The sequence below is a fragment of the Diabrotica undecimpunctata genome, chromosome 6 (genome assembly GCF_040954645.1).
Source record: "Diabrotica undecimpunctata isolate CICGRU chromosome 6, icDiaUnde3, whole genome shotgun sequence".
Taxonomy (NCBI): Eukaryota; Metazoa; Arthropoda; class Insecta; order Coleoptera; family Chrysomelidae; genus Diabrotica; species Diabrotica undecimpunctata.
In genome coordinates, this window is record NC_092808.1 from 147,566,278 (window position 1) to 147,588,466 (window position 22,189).

The 22,189-nt window shown below is 34.0% G+C and overlaps 1 protein-coding gene across 1 annotated transcript in view; it reads left to right on the top strand.

Annotated features, from left to right (window-relative positions):
- The first annotated feature begins 447 nt into the window (after nucleotides 1-447).
- The window catches only part of spab (space blanket), a 77,469-nt gene continuing 55,727 nt past the window's right edge, over nucleotides 448-22,189 (top strand). Inside the window, exons 1-2 of the mRNA XM_072535711.1 lie at nucleotides 448-601; nucleotides 21,280-21,427. Of these exons, the coding sequence (XP_072391812.1) occupies nucleotides 21,287-21,427 (141 nt within the window). The 5' untranslated portion in view covers nucleotides 448-601; nucleotides 21,280-21,286. The remainder of the gene's footprint in view (nucleotides 602-21,279; nucleotides 21,428-22,189) is intronic.

Below are 22,189 nucleotides of genomic sequence, written 5' to 3' on the forward strand. Positions count from 1 at the left end.
ACACCAATCATCTCGGAACTAAATTGCAATAAACCAAATAAAACCTTTTAAGTTTTGGATTTGATTTTTTTCATTTGAGGTTAAATCGTAGCAATGATATGTGTAACATATATGTTAAAAATATTTTGGTATATCCTTTTCAGATGTCGGAAAAGCCTTGAAAGTTCGAAAGGCTTACCATGTAAAAAAGTTAAAGGAAAAAGAAGCCGTTCCAACCATCATCAAATTATTTAATGAGGCATCAACTTAACGCGATAATAAGATAAGTAGAATAGCTCGCTTTGTAAGAAAATACATCATGATCCCGTTTACTCTCAATATATCAAGACCAAACACGTTTCCCTATCCTACGCGCTTGGAAGCTCAAAGAAAAACAGATTAAGCACCCGAAGGACGCCCACACGAAATATTATTCCAACACGATCCTTGCCGCTTTCGGCCGATCCTGGACGACGTAGTAGCATAAAACAAACGGTCGGGTTATGGATCGCAGAGCAACTGCAGCGCCGAGCAAAACTGGGGTATTATCTGTATAGTGCAAGTGGGGTTTTTGAAGAGTTTTGAGTTGATTTTGTGAATTTTTTTGTGGACTTTTTCTAAGGTCAGTATCAATGATTTTATTATTGGCGATAATTAGAATTTAGAATCAGAATTATTCTTGATTTGATCAAATTCGCTCACTCGAATGTCTATTTTTATACGTGATAAAAATAGCTATGAATGGATTCGTTCATAATTCAAGTTGATATAAAAACAAACGTTTTTTTTTCTAATTGGATGAGACTTTACAAATAAATATGTTAAATGACTAGAAGACTATGAATAAAATATATAAAACGTATATTTTGTCTAATATAAAAATATAGTTAGATAAAATTGGTTTGGTCAATAAAATCAATTTGATTTTTTTTTACATTACGAGAAGCCTTTAACAAGGAATAAACAGAAAAATTAATTACAAAAATTAATATCTTTTTCTTGCCTGCTTCTGATTAACCCGTTATAGTCCAGCGTCCTATTTATAGATCACTGAAAATTTTATTTTTTTTTTTTTTCAACCCTTAAAATTTATTTAAATTTAGAGAATAATATCAATAGATATATTAAGCTGTAGTTAACTGAATTATAATTTTTGCTATATTATATTTCCAATATAAATTCAATAAAAAAATATAAACGTCGGACAAACGTGCTGATTTTGTTTAGATTTACAATTATTAATAAAAGTTTCATATCGGCGCTTTTTTCTCGTTTACTGGATTATCTTTGTTGATTAATATTTATTGTAAACTATATTCATAAATAAGTCTCAGAAATAAGAATTAAATCGTCATTATAAGTTTTATCTTACTGATCCATAAATAAGACACTAGTATTTAGCGTTATCAAAATGTTCAGTATTTCACTATTCAGTTGAATCTGAATCCATGCACAAGTTATTGCATTTTTTTTAAATTTCACATTAGTTTATTGCGATCTGCATACAGTTGAAGACCTGAAAAGCCAATAGATCTAAGTGCCAAAAGTAAAATTATTGGGAAAAGTAAAAAAACTGTACAGTTTTCAACAGAATACAATTTTATTTACAAAAAATGGTTTTAATCAAACAAGCTAATGTAAATAGATGGTTTTGTAACTTTTGTACAGTTTGACAAAAACGAAACAGAGAAAACGCATGTTAACCATATACTTTTTCACACAGTCCATTGATAGGTTTCACTTCTAAGAGATCTAAGTCCATTGGTACGTTTTACTTTCTAAAGACCTAAGTGCCACCACAGAGTATTTCATAGTAGAAATCTCTGTTTTCTTCAGCAATGAAACCTAACATGCTTCCTTTTTTGTTTTCTGCTAGTGGAACCTTTGTTGGTAGAGTAGTAAGCTCCATGGAAGCTATGTATTTAATAGAAATATTTTTCTTGAGAACGTAGCATTTTTTGTCAAACCCATACATTTCGCTGAAGTTTTTCGTGGTAAGTACGTAGCCAGGTTCGTTTTTATAAATCTTGAAATATGACACTTTGGTTATCATTAAATCTTTAGTGTTGATAGAAATTGCAGATGATTCGTCAAAGTTAAAAAATCTATCCATGCTTAGCACTCGGAATGGTCTTGATGGTCTGGCTGATCTAATTACGTTTTCCACATCTTTAACATTTGAATTTTTGCTACCTTAGATTTCTTTTCTATAACTGCGAAGTCCCGGTCTGCTGCAGAAAAGCTGTGACCGGGTACCTAGAACTTATGCTCTACAGACTCAAATATACTATGTAAATGTACAAGAAAACCAACATACGGTTTTTGACTTGACCACCGGACTTGTTACTCCATACAAAAAGTTTTTTTTTGCAAGCCGGCAACACACCTGCATTTAAGGCTTGCAATATACAGGAAGCCAGCTGACTCCCTCTCTCCTTGATTGGCCCTCATGCCAATGTTTTATTTGCTATAAAATATTATTTTATCAAATTAAAATAATATACGACGACAATTTTGATCTTCTTCTCATTGCGCCGTCTCCTTTCGAAGGTTGGCGATCCAAATGGCAATTGTAGTTTTGGAAACTGCTGCGCGGAAGATCTCTGCGGATGAGCGGTCGAACCTCAGGTCTTTCAGCTACGAGTTCTGGCGTCTTCCTACTGATCTTTTGCCCTGTACTTTTCGACGAATGCGACGAAGTACCTCAACATTAGTAACTCTTTGTATCCATGGAATCCTCAACATTCGTTTGTATATATACATCTCAAAGGCATCTATTCTTTTTTCTATTTCAGAGTCCATTGTCCAACTTTCACAGCCATACAGTAAGACAGAAAAACGTAACATCTCATCATTCGGATTCTAAGCTGTAGACTAAGGTCTGATCTTGTAAAAAATGATTTCATGCTCATGAATGTTTCCATTGCTTGTTCGATTCTTGATTGGATTTCTTTTTTTGGATTACACTGACTATTGATATTTGTTCCCAAATATTTTATGGAATTTACAATTTTGATAGAACTTTTTATTTCGATTAAAATGAAAGGAGCATAAAATATTCAAACATTTTCTTTCAAACTTTTTTTCATTTTTCCAATATTTCGTCGGCGTATTAAAAACAGTATTAAAACTCTTCAGTCAAATCAAAACTTTTTTCAATTAACCTCTTAGATATATCTCTACATAAAAAAAGATTAAGCAATTTCACTTTCATAAAATATGTTTTTTGCTGGAGCAAAATAAAGTTTGTCTCGCAAATTGCTTCTCTGGATCCAGAGGCTACTAATAATTTAAATAAAACTGGTTGCAAAAGAAGTCCTTAAATGGTTATTACCTCTGAGACAAAGCGAAATTCCTAAATTGTCCTTGACAAATGGCCTAAAGAAAGTAGAGACAAAAATTTACGACATAAAAAGACCAAAGCCTGTTTGCACGAAGAAAAACAAAAAGGGCTGGTAATATTCTTTAGAAATTTATATACTGAAACATTGTATGCGTGTTGCCATCTCATAATAGTCTTTATAAGGTATTATTTATTGCCTTATGGGATTACTAAACTAGGGGATATCGGATAAAATGTTTTATTGTGACATATAGGATGAAATATTTTAAAATTTTTGTAAATTCATTTGTTATTCTGAATTATTGTGCAACATCTGAGTTTTCCAAATGAAATAGTTAAGAGAAAAACTGGTAATACGGAGGCAGTTAAAAAAATTACAACGCTGAAATGGAACTGGGCAGGACATGTTGCCAGAGTTATAAATGGTAGATAAACTAATAAAATTTTAGAATGGAGACCTAGACACGATGTTTATTGTAATCGAGAACGTCCTCCAACAAGGTGGTCAGGCGACATCAAGCCCATTCATCACAACTGTATTCAGGGATTCATTGTGGCTTATTCCCAATATAAATAGTTAATTGCATTAAGATGCCAAACTTTTGTTCCAATGTTTACGAATTTACTTAGATTACGAGTTTCTTTTCTTTTTCTTTTAAATACATATTTCAATATTTCCCGAATAATTCCAGTATTTAGTAATTTTTTGTGTAAGCTATCAACTACTGGTGCTATTTTTTTAGAGAAAACACGTTTTTCCAATATCAACTTGACAATTTTTACCAGCAATTCTTTTTTTAGTTAAGAGACTTAAACCTTGTTAATTTTCGAGATTTTCTGCTTCATTTTTTGCAAATTTTACAATTTTATAACTTACAACTTGAGCTTGATGATTTTGAACTTTATAAGATACAATACTCTTGGCAAGCGTACCCCACTTACGGTCTGTGATAGACAGAGAAGGTATTCGCAAATAGGAATTCCATGGAACTTTAAATGCGAGTCCAGTTTTGAGCAGGAATAAGGCATAGCATGAAACAAATTTAAAACTTGTGGATTATTTATCTTAAATTATGGTTATTGAACTATTTTATTACACAAATTTGAATTATATTTACCTGATAATCTCTAATTACATTTTAACCATTCTTCTTCTGGTAGTGCCTATCCTCTATGGATGTTGGCTACCACAATGGCCCATCGTATTTTATTAGCAGCTGTTCGAAATAGGTCCGTGGTCATACCTGTCCACTGTCTCAAATTCTTAATCCAAGATATTCGGCGGCGTCCTGGTCCTCTATTTCCTTCTATTTTCCCTTCTAATATCAATAGTAGGATTCTGTATTTATTTTCATTTCTCACTATATGTTCGAAGTATGCTAACTTTCTTTCTTTAATGGATTGCAAGACTTCTGGTTCTTTTTGTAAACGTTGCATTACTGCGTCGTTAGTTATACGATGTACATATAATATTCTGAGCATGCGAAGATAGCATAAGACTGCAATCGTCTTCAAGACGCATCAGTGAGTGTTCGTGCCTCTGCTCCATACATAAGAACAAAAAACACATAACAATTAAGGATTTTGAGTTGAAGATGTAAGTTCAAGGTTAAATTGCAGACAACTTTCTTTATCTGTTGGAAGGCACTCCTTGCTTTTTCGATCCTACATTTAATCTCGTCTGAGTGATCCCAGCTGTCTGTTATGTTGCATCCTAGGTATGATATTTTTTCTGTTCTATCTAATACCTCATTGTCTGCCATAAACTTTGCATCTGTATCTTGGTTTTTGCTTATGATCATAATTTTCGTCTTCTTATTAATAAGTTTCATTTCATATTTTCTACCGATGTTAACTACTTGATCTATCAGTCTTTGTAATCCTTCAGCACTATCTGCAACAAGAACAGTGTAGTCTACATATCTTAGATTATTTATTACTTCACCGTTAACAATCACGCCATCAGTCGCTTCTCCCAAAGCTTCTCGAAATAGATGTTCAGAGTACACATTAAACAGCAAAGGCGAGAATATGCAACCTTGTCGTACTCCTCTTTGTATTGGGACTTCATCGAATAATTGATTGTCTACTCGAATCTTGGCTACTTGTTTCCTATAGAGATTGGCTATCATTCTTATATCCTTGTCATCGATGTTTGCGATTCGCAAAGTTTCAATAAGCCTCTCATGCTGTACTTTGTCAAATGCCTTTTCGAAGTCAATGAAACAGCAAAGACATCTGTATTAACATATCTTGCTCGTTGTATGCTAAAAAGTGCTTCTCTTCTGCGAAGACAGTTGCGAAATCCAAATTGTACATCAGCAATACCCTCCTCCAATTTCTTGTATATGCGGGCATGGATGATGTTTAATAATATTTTGAGTGCGTGGTTCATGAGGCTAATGATTCGGTGTTCTTCACATTTCTTAGTATTGGCTTTTTTTTTGGCAGTAGTATAAATATGAAACCATTATATGGAACCATGTGGTATTTAACCATTATCGTTTGGAAAAATCTAATCAAATTATTATAAAATTGACGACTTGAGCGCACGTTTATTAAAAAATTAATATTTTTTAGAAATGTTATCATTATATAAATTAATCGATAAATAACTGTAATTTTACTAACTAGCACTTATATTTCTGTCCATTTAATAAACCAAATAAATTTCGGAAAAAAATTATTAAATATTCCGAATAACAGTTTTTTTATCCCTACCAAGTAAATAAAAAATATCTTTTCGTATTTACCTAACAAAAGAACATATAGGCAAAATTTACTAAAGAATATGCTTTTTCTTATAACTTATTTTTGTGTAACATGTAAAAATATTCGTAGTAGTATACAGGGTGTTTTAAAAAGGTATGTCATCAATTAAATCCGGGGATAAAAATAAATTGATTGAATCCAACTTACTTCAGTACAAAAGTGTACATAAAAAAAGTTACAGCCCTTTGAAGTTACAAAGTAAAAATTGTTTTTTTTGCGTTATCTCCTAAACTACTTGAATTTTGTAATAAAAATGGACACGTTACTTTCTTGTTCTGAAAGCATTTTTCATACAAAAGAAACAACCAAGAAAAATTTTAAGGGGGGTGTGCAGCCCTAAATCCCCCCAAACTTTTGAGTACGTTTAAATCAAACAAATTTTGTGGCATCATTAGTTTAACACATAATTTTTAAAACTTTTTTGCCTCCTATCACTTTTTTCAAAAAACAGTTTTTATTGAGTTACGGCCCTTTTAATTAACAATTAATAAGTACAAAAAATGTGTATAACCTCTATAAATGTGATATTACAATAAATGTTTAAAATGACCCCCATTTTCTTTAATACACATTCGGTATCGTTTTAATAAGGAACTGCGCTGAAAAATTATATTTTTCTGACGAAATTGACTTGCAGCTTCAATTATTCCAACACTCAATTCTTGTTCGTCCTCTATTGTTACAGAATACACTTTCTCTGTTATAAACCCCCAAAAGCAAAAGTCCATAAGGTTACGACCTAGACTTCTGGGTGGTCAAGAAATAGGTGCGTCACGACCCCTTCCAATCCACCGTCCAGGATACTGCCTGCAAAGGTATTTCCGGACTTCATTACTATAATGCGGTGGAGCACCATCTTGTAGAAACCACATATTTTACCTTATTGCAATATTCACTTCTTCCCAATACTCTTGTAATTCGTTTGCCAAGAACTGCAAATAAATATCACCATTTCAATTGTTGGGAAGAAATACTGGGCCTACTAGATTGTTATTCACAATTCCTGCCCAAACATTAACTTTAAAAGTTCTTTGGTGATGACTAGTTTTTTTGGCGTGAGGATTTTCGTCGGCTCAAATGTGCTCGTTATAATGGTTTGTTATTCCATTTTTACTGAAGGTAGCCTCATCGGTAAACAAAATATTTCTAATAAAATTAATATTTCAAATGTTTTCCATTAACAACCAATCGCAAAATCCAATCCTTTTAGAATAATCTTTAATCAATAACTCTTGAACCGTTGCTAAGTGATAGGGTTTAAGCAGCTGATCCTTCAAACGCCTCCAAAGCCTTACGTGAGGAACATTTAGTTGAGCAGCTATTACCCTTGTACTTTTTCCAGGGACGACAATGATTTCTAAAATGTCTTCATCAGTTGCATCCATTATTGGACGACCACTATTGCCAGCAACTTGCGGTTAGAATGTACCCGTTTCCCGTAAACGACGATCAATGATCAGAAATAATCGTCTATCGGGTGTATTTCGATTGGGGTATTTCGATTGGGTTGAAGTAACCAGCTTACTTCAACCGATGGATCAGGGAGTCATTAAAACATTCTAAATACCAGACTATCATTTGCATACCTATATAAAGTTATAAGAGAAAACAACGAACTCTCTTTTAATTACTTTTGAAAACAATTCAACGTTTTGTATGGAGTGAAAATCGTTGGACAATCTTGAAATGAAATTTCACAAAAAACGTTAAATAAAGTCAGGAAAAAACTTTTTTTTATATAACTGATACTAAGGTGGAATTTGACGCCAAAGGCTGATGAAATTAATAACGCGATGAAACACGATATCATCTTGCAAATAAATTTGCGAAAAATACCCATAATTTTAATTAAACAGGAATACCATGACATCTACAGTGGTATAGGCAAGATAAAAGTACTAGGAAAAGATTTTCCACTACTTGATACTAAGAAACTTAGTGAATACTATAAGGATATCGAATAAATTAGTGAACTAAAGAGAATTGAAATTCGCTACCGGACACAAGAAGAAATTGAACACCTTGGAAAAAAGGGAAAAGGTTGCGTGTTTTTGTCTACAAAAAGATTGTGTTGGTACTGAAAGAACTACCACTTCATCATGTGTTAACCAAAGAAAAGACCCAATATGTTGACAAACTTTTGAAAAAAATATTTGAAGCGGACTGGTGTACTTCTAATCCACGTCTTAGTTGGTACAAGAGTTTGATTTGTGATGGACCCACTACAGCACCTGCTGGTGAGGAGCAGGAGGAGGAAATGTGTGACTGGTTCTTTACTTTGTTGCTTTATTAGTGTTTTAACATGTAAATCTGCTTATGTGCACAATATTTTACATACGAAACGACTTATTTCCACTGAGTTCGTGCAAAAAGTCGTATTGCCAAAACGAAATCAATTTTTTAAACTGTTTTTTAGCTACTCTAACTGAAATGAGTATTTTAATCGCATGTTTGGAACCAATACTATTGCATAACATCGGTTAAAACTCATTACCTTTTTCAGAGCAAAGTTTTTCGCCCCCCCCCCCCCCCTGAAAAATTACTTATTTTCGTTTTAAATCCTGAATTTCAGTGATTATTCACACCACTATGCTTTATTGAATCAAAGCTCTGAAATTAAAATCCTTCTTCAAGCGTAATATATTTAACAGTGAAATACCACCAAAGCCCTGCAACGGTAATTAAATTTCCATTTTCATATTAAACTTCGCAGTTCTTTTTTAGCGCGAAAAATCGGATTGCACGAACTAACTAAATGAATATTAATAAGCTCTGGAAAACAACGGGCAATTTTATGTAAAATTACCCTAGGATTGGCTGATAAGAAAAAAATAATGTGTTAATATAAGTTTTAAAGTACACTTATAAGATATTTAAATTATACGGGGTATTTTTAAGTTTATTAGGGCAAAAAACAACTTGGTTTTTACTGAAAGATTTAAACACGGGTAGCAGCTTTTAAATAATAATCGATACCGCGCACTTTAAAATAAAAAAACTGTTGATGATATCTCGCTATAGCCATACAGGATGACCCAATTAAAACAATCTAGCTGAAAGATCCACAATGAAAAGGGTTTTTCTAGAAATGCCAAGGCACTTAAATTTTGGTTTTAAGACCAATAAATGAAATGGAAAAATAATAAAAAACAAAATTGAAAAAGAGATGACAGATGTTGAAAAACAGAATGGCTTTCGTGCAGGCAGATCCTGTATGGACAGTATATTCTCTCTAAAGCAAGTTATCGAGAAAAGATTAGCCCACAACCTTTCAACTCATATAGTCTTTATAGATCTGACAAAGGCATACGATAGTGTACCACTTTCAATGCTTTGGGTAGCAATAGAAAAACAAGGAATAAGCAAAAAAAATATACAAGCAGTACAACAGCTCTACAAAAATATGACGGCAAACATTAAAACTGGAAATAGATTAACTAGAGAAATTCCTATTAGTAAGGGCCTAAAGCAAGGCTGCTGCATAGCACCTATACTCTTCAAAATATATCTAAATGAGGCACTCTCAGTGTGGAGAAGAAAGTGCTGCAATATGGGCATCCCAATCGGAGATGATAGATTGTACACGATACACTTCGCTGACGACCAAGCCATTCTAGCTGAAGACGAGAGTGATGTAGGCTACATGCTTAGAAAACTGGAAGATGAGTATACCAAATGGGGCCTCACAATTAATATACAAAAAACTGAGTACTTAGTTGTAGGAGAAAAACCAGAAAGCCTACAAATCGAAATGGGAACTATAAAACCAAAAGACATTTTTAAATACTTGGGAGTCCAAATAACATCAAAAGCAGAAAGTAGCGAAGAAATACACTCCAGGATTGGCCGAGGACATCGGACTATTATGGAATAAAAAAATAACAAAAGAAAATAAAAGAAGAATTTATAAAACAATAATAGAAAGTATTGGGCTGTACGGCGCCGAACTCTGGGAAATAAACCAAAGAAACAAATCAAAAATTAAGGCCATGGAAATGAACTACTGGATACGATGTTGCCAGCTCACTAGACTTGATAGGGTGAGAAATGAAGATATTCGGAGAGAAATGGAAATCGATCTAGACATAATAGACACAATCGAAGCCAAAAGACTTAACTGGTATGGACACCTTCAGAGAATGCCTGAAAATAGATGGCCAAAAAAAATAGAAGAATGGACTCCGCCAACTAGAAGAAAACGAGGTAGACCAAGACGATCCTGGAGAGACGATGTCGACGATGCAATGACCGCCAGAGATTTAACAACTGAAGATTGCTTCGAAAGAAAGCATTGTTCTTTTTAGATGAACTGATGATGCTTTCTGAGCAGAAAGCGAAACGTCTTCAATAAATAGATGAAGTAGCCACCTTCTTTGTCTTTTATTTCTCCACTTTGACCGAAAAACCCACCACTCTTCGAGTGTACCTTAGTTTATATATATATATATATATATATATATATATATATATATATATGTAAATTAATAATAAATAATGTAATGGCAAATTTCCTATAGACACCTTGACTGGTTGCATTAACTTTCCTCAAAGTTTTTGTCAGGTAACTCGATCAAAAGATGAACATATTCAAAAGGTGTTTTCAGATGTTGATCAAAATTACAGAAACCATGATTGGTTTAGCGAACGGGCTATATTGGCAGCAAACGGGCTAAAACATAGATGTAAATGAATTAAATTTTAAAATTCAAGAACCAATTACAGGCGAAAATTACAGGCGAATTGAGGATATATAAATCAGTTGATTCGCCTACTAACCAAGACGATGTCGTCAACTATCCCCCTGAATTTTTAAACTCGCTGGATTTACCAGGATTGCCACCTCACAATCTTCAATTAAAGGTTGGATCGGTAGTTTTAATTTTGAGAAATATCAACCAACCGCGTCTTTGCAACGGCACACGGTTAGCGATAAAAAAATTATTGCATGAAGCTATAACTATACTGAAAGAAAAGTATAAAGGAGAAGACGTTTTAATACCACGCATCCCAATGATTCTGACTGATGTACTACTTGAATTTAAACGACTACAGTTTCCAGTGCGGCTTGCTTTTGCTGTGACCATAAATAAGTCCCAGGGGCAATCATTAAGCGTTTGTGGTATTAATCTAGAAAAGCCATGTTTCTCGCATGGTCAATTGTATGTTACCTGTTCTCGTGTTGGAAAACCATTAGATTTGTTTGTATATTCACCAGGTAATCAAATAAAAAACATTGTATATCATAAAGCACTACAATAAAAATAAAACAGATTTTTGTTAATAATTATGATTCACTTGATTTACAGTAAAGCGATTAAAAAAAAAAACTTATATAGATACGTTTTATTTCGTTATTCTTTATACATCGGTTATTAACACTATGTTACCACTATGAAACCGAAGTGTGCTGTTTCCATCTAAATAATGCCCAAGCCAACAAAAAACTGTCCGTTCACTTTGAAGACAGACTACTAACTCATAACTCAACACCAAAATATCTTGGAGTGACTCTTGACAGAACTTTAAGTTTTAAAGAACACCTACAAAGAACGGCAGCAAAACTGAAAACGCGAAATAATATAATCCAAAAGCTATGTGGTACCACATGGGGGTCCTCAGCCTCCGTACTCAGATCATCTGCTATCGGACTTGTATACTCGACAGCTGAATATGCTTCCCCAGTATGGCTCAATAGCAAACACACGAAGATTATTGACACCCAATTAAACCAGACAATGCGAATGATTTCAGGTACAATTAGACCAACACCCAACTATTGGCTTCCCATCCTGAGTCACATTCCACCGCCTAAACTACGAAGAAGTCACTCCCTTCTCAGAGAATATCGAAAAATCCAGTCTAACCATCAACTACCCATCCACCATAATAGGCGTGATATCGAAATGAACAGACTGCGATCCAGATATCCTGTCATGTTAAGGGCCACCTCCTTACATCAGGAACATTTCGACCTCACCAACGCTTGGAGAAGACAATGGGAGCGCGACTCACCACAGGAAGCACAGCAAATGGCCTGTATCGAACAGAAACCGCCAGGCTTTGAACTGACCCGGAGTACATGGACAACGCTAAACAGAATAAGAACAAGAAGCGGTAGATGTGCTGACAGCTTACATAAATGGGGAAAAGCCCTTACTCCGGAGTGTGATTGTGGTGCGCAACGACAGACCGTCCGTCACATTGTTGAAGAATGCCCCGAAGGCGGTTCCCTGGAGTTTTTGACGAGTTCCTGAATGCGACCGAAAATGTTTTAGACTATATTAATGCATTAGATGTTCGTTTGTAATACTCCATGTAATGTTTTATATTGCTTTTTAAATATGTGTTCTTATTGTATGCCATACGATAAATAAATAAATAAATAAAATAAAAAATAAATAACACTATGTTAATAATAATAATAATAAATAATTAATTATCTCTAAGTTTTGTCATTGAAGCACCCACTTTATAAATTATTTGTCACCTTTAGGTTCCCACTATCCCTTTAGATTATTTTTCAATCAGGTTGTTCCCCTCTTAGTTTGAAGCCTTTTGGCATATATCCCAGGTCGGGGTTTTAAGTGGGTCCAAAAGGGTGGCCAAAGTTCGTGGAAGCGAAGATACTTAGGTCACCCGAGCTGACCCTCACACACCGCCCTATCATCATGGTGACGGTTCTGTTCACGAGAATTAAAGAAATAAACTGGCATTCAAAATCTATTTGACAGAACGAAGTCTGTCGGGTTCGCTAGTAATTAATAAAATAAAGTTATATGCAGCACTTGAGTAATGCAATCCGCAAAACTTTATTTTGCATTTTCAAAAAATAGTACTCTGAGCACATAGAACAATTGTGTTCTAAGATATCGAATGTTTATTGTCAAAAATTGTTCCAATTTTTCTACCTTATAACGAGTATTCTTCAATTTGGTTTAAGTATTCTTTTACGGTTTTATTATGGAGACAACCCTGATGAAATTCCTGATAATGATTTTTTTTTCAATAGGACCGTGCTTTACAAAATTGGACTTTTTCTTATGGTGGCATTAAAAAAAATTAGTTATAAAATTAAATCTCCCTCTTTAGAGGAGCTTTGACATCGAATGGTTATAGCATATAGCGAAAAGATCCTTGAATTTTCAGTAATATTTTAAGCAAATATTTAATAATTGCCTATACATATTGCAATTTAATAATTTTACTTGTTTGCCAATTTTGTAGGAAGAAACTTATTAATGAATACTTGTTTGACAATATTTCTTATTTTGTATTAAGATTTGTGTTTTAAAAAGAAAATTAACCTGGCAATACTGCTACAAAACACAGAACAGCTGTAAGGATTAACTCATGCTAAAAGGAAATAATTATCCAAAGGAAACAGAAAAATTAAAAATCGAAAACAGGAAACTAAAAAGAATATGCCAACAAAACTTCATTTGTCGATATTTTGTTCGAACTGTATGTATTCGCTGACTTCTTCTTCTTTAAATTCCATCTTCTATCAAAGGTTGGAAATCATCATGGCTATGTGGACCTGTTGACTGCTGCTTTAAATAGTTTTGCACTACTGCATTCAAACCCTTCTCTCAAGTTCTTAAGCCACGATATTCTTCGTCTTCTCACATTTCGCTTTCCTTGAAATTTGCCTTGCATAATAAGCTGCAATAATGACTATCTTTGCCCTCTCATAACTTGGCCTAAGTACTCAAGTTTTCTTCTTTTAATAGTCAATATTATTTCAGCTTCATTTCCTATTCTTCTAGTAACTTTGAGTCCATCATATTCGTAGGAATCTTCTGTAACAACAAAATTCAAAGACGGCCAACTTATTTGGATGCACTTGTTTTAATGTCCATGCTTCCAAGCCACTCAAAGGAAAGTAGTGAATACGTAACACCGAAGCATTCTTAGGCATATACCTAACCTTATAACCCAACAACAAAGAAACTTTTTAAGTTTAACGAATGATGAACGGACTATTTCAATACGTGTCTTAATTTCTTTGGTTTGGTTCACATTTGATGGTATCCATGTTCCTAAGTATTTGTAGTTATTCACACTCTCAATTACAGTATCCTCAACATCGAAAGAGCATCCTCAGCTGATGATGTAGAACTATAAGAAGACAAATATGTTCATAAATAATAAAGTACTTAAAATGGACGCTCAAAAGTTCTTATTTTATTAGTTAGGTCAGTTAACCAGTGAATTTAGATATTATATAATTCCCTTTATCCAAGTTAAAAACTATTGTGTTTTTAATTATCTTTTTGAGATCATTCCAAAATAATGTTTTCTGTATTTATCCTAAATTTTTTTCGAACGATGTACCCACCATGCCTTTCTGAATCGTTTTTGCTTTGAACCCTTATAATTTAATCAAAGGGATAGGCTCTGCTGGGCAAAGCTCCTCATTTTAATTTTATTAATGTTTCTTTTGTCTTGCCATTTTCAAAGAAACCTCTAATTCGAAATGTAAATAATTGATTACAAAATAATTATAATGAAAGACGAAATGTTAATTGAAGTTTCGAAATGAAAAACACGCGACGCTATGGTGAGTTTCCCGCCCGTTCAATAAACTTTGTTTTTCATCATTAATTCATATTTTTAATTATATTTAGTACGTTAGAGATGATGTATGAGATAATGTGAAATGATGTATTATTTTTTCTCACTTGATTGATTATACGTAACAATACCAAAATGATGTGGTCAAAGAACTATCATCTATCACAGATGCAATTATATTAGTAGATATATTAATATCTTTTTCTTCTTCTTAGCCTTCTGTCATCCATGTTTGGACATAGGCCTCTCCCAAATCCTTCCATCGGTCTCTATCCTGAGCAACATATTTCCAATTTGTTCCGGCTATTCTTTTAATGTCATCAACCCATCTCATCTGTGGTCTTTCTCTTTGTCGTTTACTTTCGTAAGGTCTCCAATGTTGTATTGTAGTATTCCAACGTTGGTCTTTTTGTCTAACAGTGTATCCCGCGAAGCTCTATTTAAGTTTGGCAATTTTTGTTGCTATGTCCTCGACTTTTGTTTTGGATCTTACCCAGTCGTTTCTCTTTTTATCTGACAGTCGTATACCTAACATTGCTCTTTCTATTGTTTTTTTTTTGTTGTGGTTAGTTTATTCGTGTTTGCCTTGGTTAGGGTCCAGGTTTAAAATCCATATGTCATGGTAGGAAGGATGCATTGGTTGAACACTTTGCTCCTCAAGTATTGGAGTATTTTGCGGTTCTTAAGTATCCAACTAAGTTTTCCAAAGCCTGCCCATACTAGTCTTGCTCTTCTAGTAATTTCCGCACTTTGGTTTTCTTTGTCAAGACTCCTCAGGGTGTGGCCTAGGTAGATATATTCCTGGATCTGTTCTATCTCACTGCCATTTATAGTTATACGTCTGGGGTCATCTGTGTTTGTCATTATTTTTGTTTTTTTCATATTCATTTTTAGGCTGGCGTATTGGGAGCTGGCTGCTAGTTCCCCCATCATAATTTGCAGTTCCTCGAATGTGCTCGCTATAAGCACTATGTCGTCGGCGAATCTGAGGTGGTTTAACTTGTTGTCATTAACGTTAATGCCATAGGTTGACCAATTTGTATTTTTGAAGACGTCTTCTAGAGCTAGGTTGAAAAGCTTTCTCGATATAACGCCTCCTTGTCTCACTCCTCTCTTAATATGGATGGGATTTGTATTTTCGTCTAGTTGTACTATCATAGTTGCATTTTCATATATATTATGTATTAGTTGCCTATATCTCGAATCTATTCTACAATTATTAATAGCTTGTTTTAGAGATCTTAATATATATATATATATATATATATATATATATATATATATATATATATATATATATATATATATAATATATATATATATATAAATATATATATATATATATATATATATATGATAAATAATAAAAAATAAAGGATAAATAATGCCCCCATTAACGGAAACAAAAAGAATCGAAGTATTTAACACGTTCGCTGCCCATCAAAAACACATGGCTGGTACCACGTAATGTAAAAACTCAATACTGCCTATTCTTACGCTGAGGAATGGTAAACTGCCCATTTTTTGTAATAATACCCATGCCATTTTTGCTTTAAAACGTATGACGCATACGGTACGCCGTGGGCACTGTCTATGGGTTTCTAGACACCGACAGTTTCTATGTCCACTGAAGCACCCCTGTCGTCAGGATTGAAATATTAACAAAATCGTTCCAACTATGTTTATTATACGTAAAAATGACAGGTATTATATTTTAAAAATCATTAAAAAAAGGTTAATTACAAGTGACCAAAAAAAATATTCGTTTATAACCCAATGCAAAAAACGTCCAAGGTTAAAACCTAAACTGAAGTAACTTTTATCTGGTCTGTTCTTCTCTACGGAGTCGAAACATGGACTTTAAAAATAAAGAGCCTGAATAGAATCGAGGCATTTGAAATGTGGGTGTACCGTAGAATTTTAAAAATTCCTTGGACAGCACGAAAAACAAATGAAGAAGTACTAGCTAGACTCAATTTAGAAAAAGAACTATTGAGAACAGTCAAAAGAAGAAAAACCAGTTATTTAGGGCATTTGTTGCGCAACGAGAAATACTACATCCCTCAGTTGATAATAAAAGGCAAAATAGAAGGAAAGCGAGGAATTGGAAGAAAAAAATTGTCCTGGTTACGTAATATCAGAAACTGGACAGGACTTGGATTTGAGGAACTCTTAAGAACAGCTGAAGATAGACAAACGTTTGCCACCATAACCGCTAACCTCCATTGATGGAGACGGCACTTGAAGAAGAAGAAGAAGTAACGAAAGGAAAACAGAGATCGTTATCACTATAGACTATTGTGGTATGCCCCAAAACAAGGTTCTAAAAATAGCCGTGGTGAATTTTGTCATGCTATTAGCATGCTAAGTAGAAATATAAAGGACTTCTCTTTTGTCTTTCCACTTTCCTACACATACACCTCCCCTATAAAGTTGAATCTATTCTCATGTTTTTAGTTTCGCCTAATCTAGTTCGACCAGCGTTTCTTTTTGTCCCGATCTGAGAGTTCCCGTACAGTAGGTACTTCTTTCTAGCATCAAAAATAATCCATACACAAGCTATGACCTTTATCAGGGTAGTTGCTCATGAGGTGAAGTACAAAATTGGCAGCGTGTCCTTTTCCTTCGATGTCATCACATACTCCATAAATCTGAGCCTTGATTACTCTTTGATTGCTTTGTGTTAGAAAGTAAAATTTCACGACCTAATTATGTTTTTTATATTAACAAAACACAAGCGGATTTTATATTAACATCATAGATTCGTCAATATACAGGTTTTTCATAGGGTTATAAATATCTGTAAAGGTACTTTACAGGTATCATGGAGGAGAAAGTGCGAAGGAATGGGCATACCAGTAAGAGACGAATACCTATACACCTTAAGTTTTGCCGACGATCAAGTAGTCATCGCACAAGATCAGCTTTATGCTCAGAAAACTAGAAGAAGAATATGAAAACAAAGGAATGGAAATAAACTTAGAGAAAACCGAATACCTAACAACAGAAAACAAGGATATGAGAAACCTAGAGATAGACGAGGGAAGACAAATAAATGGAACAGATAAATTCAAGTATTTAGGAACCATAATATCGAACCAGGGAACAACAGAAGAAGATATAAACAACAGACTGAGACAAACAAGAAACTGTATAAGACAACTAAACTCAGTGTTGTGGGATAAGAACATTACGATAAAGACAAAAAAGAGAATATATAATACCCTGACAAGAAGTATCCTGACATACGGGTCCGAAAACTGGACAATAAACAAGAGAAATAGAGGTAGAATAAGAGCAGTAGAAATGGAGTTCCTGAGGAGAAGCTGTAGACTTACAAAAAGAGACAGAATTGAAAACGCAGAGACTAAGCGAAGAATGGGAGTGCAATCAGACATAATCGACTATATAGAGGAGAAGAGACTATCCTGGTACGGCCACGTCAGAAGAGCGGACAGAGGACGCTGGATAAACAAAATCACAGAATGGAGCCCGATTGGAAGAAGAAAGAGAGGAAGACCCCGAAGGTCATTCAGAGATGAAATCGACGAGGCTATGGAGAAAAGAACCCTGCGAGATGGAGACTGGAATGACAGGGAAAATTGGAGAAAACGGTTGAGTGAAGGAAGACAGTGAAAACTGTGGAAATCCTTAGTAGTAGTAGTAGTAGTATAAATATCTGACATTTTGTTATTGAAAAAGTCTAATATGGTCGAACTTTATACAATCTGTCGATAGGGGCAGCCTCACCTACTTGAAGGTTTTGATCAAAATGGAGACACCGTAAAATGATCATTAATCTTTTTCTAGCTATAAACTTTCTTATCTGGGTAATTGATGTATACTTATAAAAAAAGTGTTACATAAAGACGCTGATATTTCTCGCCTATCAATATATTTCTAGGGATTTAACCTTAGATGAGGCCTTGGATTTGGATCATTCATCCGAGCAGCAACTCGTTAGTAACTAGAAGGAATCGTTGGTAACTAGAAGATAACAGTAGTCTATCGGTTTGTCTTTAGGGGTACGGCTACGTTTAATTTAATAACTGGATCCTTTGAATATAAGGTGGATTCACCTCCCTTTACATAGTTATCTGCAGTACTTGCTGTTCTTTAGGAACAACAGGTTCCATTTCTAGTTCAGGGGTGTCTTCTGCAAATTCTTTGGCCAAATTTTCAGCACTACTCTACTAACTACCGGAATCTTTAAATGTTTCATTATTTGACTCTAAACACAATACTAATGCAAGCAAGTTTTTAGAATTTAGAATTCTTGGCCTCTTTGAATTAAATGGTTCCGGACTTAAATTATGCGTCATTTCGATACTAGTACAACTTTTAAACCAGAACTGCAGACTTAATTTTAAAGTTATAGACATATGCAACGTGCCTCTATCGTAAACAGATCTTAACTGAGGTGCAAAAGCTCCATGATGGTTCTTTTAGTAACGAAATACCACCGCTGACACTCACGCGTCGTCGGCACCCTTGATAAAACCCGCGTGGTGATATACTTTCGGCGTGGGCGTTGAACGAATTAATAGAATACGCCCTTAACACAATTAGCTGTTAGTAAAATTAAGAAGAAATTTAGAGAAACTGGACACGTGAAAAAGGTTGCAAATGCTGGTCATCCACCAATAAATAATAATGTAAACCTTGATGTAAGGCAGTGAATCCTCAAATTAATTCAAGGTAAATTGTAGCTAGTACAAACATTTCTGTAAAAAGATCTGTTTTATGTGTACTAAATAAGAGCAAATAAAAATTAATCACATAGATTTGCACTAAATTTATGGAAATAAAGAATGAAAAGTTTATCTCTTATTGTTTTGAATAAGAGACTCACTGAATCGTGGGTCTAAGCTTAGAATCTACAAAACAGTAATCACACCAGTGGTCACTCTCAGCCACTGATGAAAATCAACTGAGAATATTTGAGCGCAAAATACTAAGGAAGATATTTGGACCAACCCAATGCAGCGATGGTTCGTGGAGAATTAAAATGAACCACGAGTTGGATGAACTAATGCAGAGCGCAGATATCGTTAGATTTATTGTAGCGCCATTAGAAGAAGAAGAAGATTGTTTTGAATGAAAAAAAAATCGGTTGCCTGTAAAGTCGGTTTTACGGGCGAAGATTTTACGTGACAACGTCTTTTTCTCGGTAGAATATTTATTGATATGAATATTATTAAATTGCACAATAGGAACAAGGAATTGCCGCTATAAACTCAGTTTCTCAAATTTTGTGTCAATCTAACAATTAATCAATCAATCATAGTTTACGATAATGAAATATTAGTGTACAATTATTTACCTTTATTGTTGTAGTTGTTGTAAATGACGAATCTACTCACGAATTGAAGACAAATCTCACGATCTCACGATTAAGGTCTTACATCTTACGATTTTTAAATTTTTTTTAAATTTCAAATGTTTCTAATAAAATGCATGGGAGGAAATCAGCTTTTTTTAAATTGTCACCTTGAAATATCCATAAATTGACTGTATTTTTTATCAAAGTGGGCTACTCCAATTAACTCAATTAATATACACAAAATAATATAAACAAAGCTTAAAAGGTTCTTTATGCTTTGAAAGTGGTTTATAAACAACTGAATTGTAATGTATATTTTACCGCCTTTAATAAATATGAAGTATAGACTAAATTTTGTGTAAAGAACAAACATTCAACAGACCTAATAGTAAAAACATATTGATTTAAGTGTGAATTTGAGATAATGTGCTGACAAAATGTTAAATCCTAAGAAAACAAAATTATGTTTTTATGTATATTCATTATACTTAATACTCTTGGGTAAAATACCTCATATCATATATGTCTTTAGACACAGTTAATAATTTTCATTGAAGTTTAAACTATAAAGAATGTTTACAATCATTGCTCAATATTAAATGGATAAATCCATAGCAATATTATAAAAGAATATAGGTCCCTAGGTAATTTCCTAAAATTATATCTGATACTGGTGGTTCCCCCTAAAATAGGACACTGTAAGCACTCCACATTTTCACTACAGACACAGCTGACGATACTTTCAACGATTTTCAACTTTAGCGATTCAACGCGCCTAATTCTCTAGTGCCGCGCGCAGCGGACCGATCATGTTTGAGTGGGAGAGAGACGCAAGGCATTCGCCGGTCCGGCGGGCCTCTCTCTCGTTCGGTGACTCACTGTAACAGACGTGAGCGGGCGTTACACTTTTTCTTAAATGACTCCGAGCCACAACCTAATTTAAGACGTTGTCACGTCAAAAAATGGTTAACTTTATTTTTTATAAATATCCTAGGTAATTTACCAAGAGAATTTAAACAAGCAAAAATATCTGGGTTCTTAAGCCGAGCAAATAAAAAATATATTTAAAATATTGCTCCTCCTTTACTAAATTTAGCACTTTTATATCACTTTAGTCATAAAAATTATATTCTTTTTTTTATAAGTCGATAAACAAAACATTCCATTGAAATGTTATAATTTGATTTATGTCTCCCATTAACACCCAATAAAATTGGTTTTTCATTATTTTTTAATTAATTTTTATATGTAAAAAGTTCATAAATTTAAATTTATTTCATTGTTGCAGAGGAAACATGAAAAGTATATTGATATTTTCGATTCTGTGTCTTGTCGGCCAAAAAGTCAATGCTTGGGGAGGACTGTTCAACAGATTTTCTCCAGAAATGCTGGCTAACATGGGCTACGGAGGACATGGAGGAGGTGGGGGATTAATGGTAAGTAATTAACGATACTGTTTTCAAATTATTTGTTATATTAGGAGAGTTATATTTGGTTTGGTCCACTGCCTTGCCAAAAATTTATTCACAATGAAAAGGAGCAGCAGTGATTAAGAGTACTATATGAAACAACTTTTAGTTGATCGAATATGCAAGTTATTTAACATACATAATACTCTAACACATATATTATTATGATAAGCAAATTTATAGATTTTGAATTGTACTACAATGGTTGAAATTTTCTTCTTCTTCTCGTACCACTACAACCCGGGGTGGGTTTTGGCTGACTGTACATCTTGCTTCCATCTTGAACGGTCGTCCATAATACTTGGGTCAGTGGGTAGCCCCATTGTTCTTAGATCTGACCATATATTGTCTCTCCATCACATTCGTAGACGTCCTAAGGGCTTTCTTCCTATGGGAGCTTCCTCCCATATTAACTTGGCAAGGCGTTTATTAGGGAGTCTATGGACATGGACGTTGGGATTTAACCTCTTGAAATATACCGCTCGCTCTATACATCTACTTGACCCCATCATTTGTTCTCATTCAGTATTGGTTGCTATTAATGTTGTGATGATGCCCAAAGATTCTTCTGAGGTCTCAAAATATCTAAGTTTTCTTTCAGTTTCTTTGGTCAGGGTCCACATCTCACACCCATACATGAGCACCGGTCTAATCACCGTTTTATATATTCTTATCTTTGATGTTCGTGTTAGGCTTTTAGATTTAATAGTATTGTGGAGGCTGTACATA